Source organism: Emydura macquarii, unplaced genomic scaffold, assembly GCF_026122565.2.
Source record: "Emydura macquarii macquarii isolate MOO-44397 ecotype Brisbane River unplaced genomic scaffold, CSIRO-AGI_Emac_v2 contig_306, whole genome shotgun sequence".
NCBI classification, from domain to species: Eukaryota; Metazoa; Chordata; order Testudines; family Chelidae; genus Emydura; species Emydura macquarii.
The window spans coordinates 13,918,916-13,924,915 of record NW_027130443.1 but is presented as its reverse complement, the minus strand read 5'-3'; the positions used below and the strand labels follow the sequence as shown (position 1 = coordinate 13,924,915).

At 49.4% G+C, this 6,000-nt stretch overlaps 1 protein-coding gene across 2 annotated transcripts in view; it reads left to right on the top strand.

Moving 5' to 3' along the window:
• Nucleotides 1-4,086: 4,086 nt before the first annotated feature.
• Nucleotides 4,087-6,000, top strand: part of CRTC1 (CREB regulated transcription coactivator 1) — a 65,394-nt gene continuing 63,480 nt past the window's right edge. For both annotated transcript variants that reach the window (XM_067560701.1, XM_067560695.1), the window contains exon 1: nt 4,087-4,279. In XM_067560701.1, the coding sequence (XP_067416802.1) occupies nt 4,094-4,279 (186 nt within the window). In that variant the 5' untranslated portion in view covers nt 4,087-4,093. The remainder of the gene's footprint in view (nt 4,280-6,000) is intronic.

The following is a 6,000-nucleotide window of genomic DNA, read 5'->3' as shown; positions in this document are numbered from 1 at the left end:
GAAAGGCGTCCACTTTAAAACTGACACAGGGAAATACCTGTGCTTTGTGTGGGGAAAGGAGTCTCTGGAACTCACTGCCACAAGATCTCACTGAAGTCAGGGTTCCATGAGATTCACAAAGGAGTAGATGTTTTTATGGCTAATGAGAACATCCACAGTTACGTTAGGGAGGAGAGGGATCAAACCTTCACACTTCAGGGCATAAGCTAACTGGTTGGGGCTACGAACGAACTCCTACTGTGGGCTATTTATTCCAGAATTGTCCATTGTGGAGGCTTCTGGCACCTTTCCTCTGAAGCATCTGGTGTTGGGGACTAAGATGGGATCCTGGACTAGATAGACCACAGCTTTCCTTCAGCCTCACTGCTGAGACTGCCCCTAAGGTTGCCATCCGTGGTGTGGATATCTGTCTACCACAACCTGGACTAAGACCCATCCACTCAATAGGGAGTGTTGAGGCTGCCTTTCAGCAGTGGGTGAAGTAAGCTCTGTCTATACAGCCTGTTAAGTTCCTTGAGAGTCAGTGTCTTCGAGATTAAAAACGCTGTATCAGTGTAATGAATTATAACCTATACAGAGAGAGGTCGAAGGGTACAAGAGACTTGTAGCTCCATGTAATTTGAAACCTCCCACCAGACAAGCTGAGAGGCCCCCATCCCAGCACTGGGGATTGCAATGAGGCAAGGAGGGAGGGGGTCACCTTCAGGTTTGACTGTTGTAATGCCCACTGCCTGCGGTTGGATGCTTCTAAAGCAGAGCCTTGTTTGCGACAAAGCCCAATGCAAGTCTTTTAGCCTGTGCTTCACTAACTCCCCATTAGCTTCAGAGCATCCTCAGCATTTCGGTCCTAATCTCAAAGGTGCTTCCAACACAAAAGGTGTAGAGGGATGAGTTAGGTATCTCTACCATCCCAGGGGGTCCCTGTTGCATTTTCCAGTGAGACCAGTGTTCTGGTATGGCCCATCTGTGCTCAAGGGGGAAACAGGCAGACATATAAATAACATTTACAGCATCAGCTCATCATTTTGTCAAATACTTGGTATAGCATTTGTTGGGGGAAGGGTGAAACCTGGCACTGAACTGAACTGCCTTCTTGCCAGAGCCTTAATGCAGTCAATTCCATATAAAGAAGTATGGGTTGGATGAATGGACTATAAAATGGATAGAGAACTGGCTAAAGCATAGGGCTCAACGGGTAGTGATCAATGGCTCTATGTCTAGCTGGCAGCTGGTCACAAGCGGAGTGCCCCAGGGGTCGGTGCTGGGGTCGGTTTTGTTCAACATCTTCATTAATGATCTGGAGGATGGGGTAGATTGCACCCTCAGCAAGTTTGCAGATGACACGAAACTAGTGGGAGGGGTAGATACCCTGGAAGGTAGGGATAGAATACAGAAGGACCTAAACAAACTGGAGGATTGGGCCAAAAGAAATATGATGAGGTTCAACAAGGACAAGTGCAGAGTCCTGCACTTTGGATGGAAGAATCCCATGCACAGCTACAGACTGGGGACCGACGGGCTAGGCAGCAGTTCTGCAGAAAAGGACCTGGGGGTTACAGTGGATAAGAAGCTGGATATGAGTCAGCAGTGTGCCCTGGGTGCCAAGAAGGCTAATAGCATATTGGGCTGCATTAGTAGGAGCATTGCCAGCAGATTGCGGGAAGTGATTATTCCCATCTATTCGGCATTGGTGAGGCCGCATTTGGAGTAGTGTGTCCAGTTTTGGACCCCCCACTACAAAAAGGATGTGGACCAGTTAGAGAGAGTTAAGCGGAGGGCAACAAAAATGATTAGGGGGCTGGAGCACAAGACTTATGAGGAGAGGCTGAGGGAACTGGGCTTGTTTAGTCTGCAGAAGAGAAGAATGAGGGGAGATTTGATAGCAGCCTTCAAATACCTGAAAGGGAGTTCCAGGGAGGATGGAGCTAAGCTGTTCTCCGTGGTGGCAGATGACAGAATAAGGAGCAATGGTCTCAAATTGCAGTGGGGGAGATCTAGGTTGGACATTAGGAAAAAGTTTTTCACTAGGAGGGTGGTGAAGCACTGGAATGGGTTACCTAGGGAGGTGGTGGAATCTCCATCTTTAGAGGTTTTTAAACTGCGGCTTGACAAAACCCTGGCTGGGATGATTTAGCTGAGGTTAGTCCTGTTTTGAGCAGGGGGTTGGACTAGATAACCTCCTGAGGTCCCTTCCAACTCTATGATTCTAAGATTTATATTGTCTTCCAGGCCAGGCACTCAGCTGTAGGCCAGATCCCACCCACACCCCACAATGTGCAGCTTTGAGTGGGTGAGAGACTCCAGAAACAAATAAATGTGTGAATTGTTTTAAAGAAAATGTAATACATTTTAAAAAAATTATTTAAGAAGTTTTAACAAGTTTACACATACTTGGTATGTAAATATCAGGATAAACAAAATTACTACAACAGTTAGCTTTTGTTTAGAGAGATTCAAGAATATAGTTATCAGATCTTTCTATTTGACAGGCTGTTAACACATTACAACACTATAATGTCATGTCTAGTGATTTTATTAAGTTAGCCATGCCTGGTCTTTAAAATATGTTAATCAGATGTTAATATTCAGGAATAATTGGACAGGTGTGCTTTTTTTGGGGAGGGGAGCAGGCAAATGTACGTTGAGTATTGAATAAAAGGTAACCAAATATCTATCTCTCCTCAAGTCAGAGGAGGTAAAAGGTTCTGTTGCCTTGGGGATTAAATCTAATCAAGTGGTCATCCTCAGTCTTTCACCCCATGTTTAATCACATCAGGAGGAAGTATTTATATCAAATTTCATCTTTAGCCCTTAATCTTCTGATGCCAATATCAGCAGATTGATATCTGGGTCTTTGGCTGTTTGATATTCCCATTTGTATTAGTCAGTTCTTAGAGTGGGGTAACTCTACAAATCATTCCTACCCTTCCCAAGCAAAAATAAATGCATGTGGTTAATGAATCTCAGTAAGTCACAATATCTACATGCATTTAGTGCTACAGATCCATTATGCAGCTTGCACAGTGTTAATACCACTGCACAGTCTGTTCCATTTACTCTGATGGGCTGTATTTAACTATTCAGTTTGCTGTTTATCTAATTATTTATTCCTGTTCAATAATACATCAGCCACTAAGTTATAAATGAACTGCAGGTTAGCAAATGGAACTTAAAGTAAAATATTACCTTGCTGTTAATAGTAATAATATATTGTGCTTACAGAGGCATAATTTCATCCAGCCATCTCCAAGAGCTTTACAAAGGTGGATAAATATTCTCTCTCTCAATGGGGCAGCACAGAGGTGGAGTGACTGGGCAGAGGCTGCACAGTGAGTCGGTGGCAGCCTCTTTCCTGTAACAAACCCCGCTCGGTATCTGTAATTAACTCACTTCTGCCACACACACCCCCCCCCCCCCAGCAATCAGAAGTCAGGCCCTTAAAACGAGTGAGCTGGGTTTACATGTGAAATCAAACAGCAGGGCTGGGGGGTGCTGTGTTACTGAGCCCCTGGTTCCTGATCCCTTGGGGGGCCCTTGGGCCTCTCCTCCAGGTGTTTTCCATATGGGGGGGCAGGCTGGGGATGGGGGGGAAGGAAGGGGGAGGGAGGAGTTGGGGGGCAGCGGGGGGAAGGAAGGAGGGGGGGGAAGGATGGGGATGAGGGGCAGCCAGGGCTGGGGGGGAGTGGGGGGGCAGCCGGGGGAAGGAGGGAGGAGTGGGGGGGCAGCCGGGGGAGGGGGGAAGGAAGGAGGATGGGGGGGCAGCCGGGCTAGGTGCCCCCCGCCCATTCGCTCTTAGGGGGTGGGTGGTGGGAGTGGCACGTGGGAAGGGACCAGTGAACAAGAGCGGCAGAGCCAGACTCCGCGCGCATGCGCATTGGACGGCAGGGTACCCGACCTGCTCCTCTTCCTCCTCCCCCCCTCCCCATCTTTAAAGGGCCAGTGTCAGTAACGGGCTCAAGCAAGACAGCCCCGCGCCTGCGCAATGGCGCGTTCTGCATTTCGCCCCGCGCACGCATGCGCACTGGGGGGCACTTCGCCTCCTCCTCAGGCGCGGGCGCGCGGGTTCCCCCTCGCCCTGCCCCGTCCCTCGCGCATGCGCCCTGCCCCCTCCGCTCCGGCCCGGGGAGGGGGATGCGGACGCGGACGGGGGAAGATGGCGGCCTCGAACAACCCGCGGAAATTCAGCGAGAAGATCGCGCTGCACAACCAGAAGCAGGCGGAGGAGACGGCGGCCTTCGAGGAGGTCATGAAGGACCTGAGCCTGACCCGGGCCCACAGGGTGAGCGAGCGCGCGGCCGCGGCGGGGGCGGCTGACACCCTGGGGGGGGGGGCAGGTCGTGTCCTCTTTGGGGGGCTGAGCGGGGGTAGCTAGCACCCCTCTCGTGGGGGAGGGGCGGGTCACATCCCCTCTGGGGGTGCGGGAGGATGCTGCGGAGGGGGAGGGGACGATTGGCACCCCTCCTCTGTTGGGGGGCGGGGGCAGGGAGGATTGACCCCCCTCCGTTGGGGGCGCTGAGGGAGACGGGGCACGGTACACAGCCCGCGGGCCGGGGTCACAGCCTTGCCTGCAGAGCGGAGGCTCCCGCGGCGGACTCCCCCCTCTCTGCCCAGGGTGGGGGGCACCAGATCTACCGGCCGCCCCCGGCGAGCCTGCGGAGCGGCTACTGCTTGCGGCTGTGGCAATGGGTCCTGCAGGCCCCGTGGCCCGGCCCCGCTTTGGGTGGTTGCCGTGATGCCCACTCGCTGGACAGAGGCAGATGATGATTGCGGGGTAGAAGCAGCACCTAGGAAGAGCAATGAGCATCCTCCTGAGCGCCAGAGCCGAGTCTGAGGCGAGAGGACCGTGATCTGGGTGTGTGGTCCAGTTTCCAAACCGCCTATTTTTGAGCAGGATTAAAGTAGCACCATTTAGGTTCAGGGCCCTTTTGTGCTTGGTCCTGTGCAGACGTACAGAAAGAAGGGCATTGTCTCACTCACAAAGAGTTTATAATCGGATCCTCGTCCTCCTTCAATGTAAATAGGCATTTGCTTCCTTGCTACCTTCTGTAGAGTGCTGAGAGCTTCCTTTTGCTTTACAAAACATGGAGTAATGAAGTCCCTGACTTGAGTAGCTTACAGCTGAACTTAGACGTTATGCAGGATGAGTTTAGATACAGGAAGGTGTGGAGGAGGCACCTGTATTACCATACTGATAATAAGTAGAACCTGAGTGAATGCATGGAGTTAACATCACCAATATTTTTCCCATTATGTTTTAATTGTCATCAGTGCTAATTAGTGCACCTCCAGCTCCTTCTTGTCTTGTGTTGTCTTTGGGAAACACATAATTAGAAATTACAGTGTAGTGAATAAATGTTCAGTGCTTGCCAGAAATGTCACGGTGCCTTTTTGACTGCTTATGGATTTTTCTGGTTTAGTTCTAGTGATGATTGGGAAAGAGAACGTGAGCTCTCCATTAGTGACTTCAGCTTACGTGTGTGTATCAACGTTTTTTATGCTGCTTTAAGTTTTTAAAAAAAATATGCAAGCCTATTTGTAGCCAATCACAACATGAAAAGGAACAGTAGAACATGTTGAATGTGCTGTATTGCTTTATATTCCTTGCCATCAGAATAGTTTAAATACTTGTTTATTATTGGTTTACTTTAAAAAGCTCTGTCTCTTTCACCAGCAGAAGTTGGTCTAGTAAAAGGTATTACCTCACACACCTTGTGTCTCTCATAAAACAAAGGCATATTACTTTTATCAGCAAAGTCTTACTACGGTGTGACTCTGTTCATGCTAAACTATTTGTTAACTACACAAAGCATCCTCCATGAAATGTCATTCCTTGTGTTCGTTAAGGGTATACTGAGAGCAGTTTTGTGATGTTTGCAGTTGTCGGAATCATCTCTTATTCCTAGTGTTGCTGTTGTCCTGGTAGAGTTTGACAAGTTGGGTTTTGTAAAGAATCTATTTAAATGTACACAACCTTTGCCATTTTCAACCCTCTGGACACTT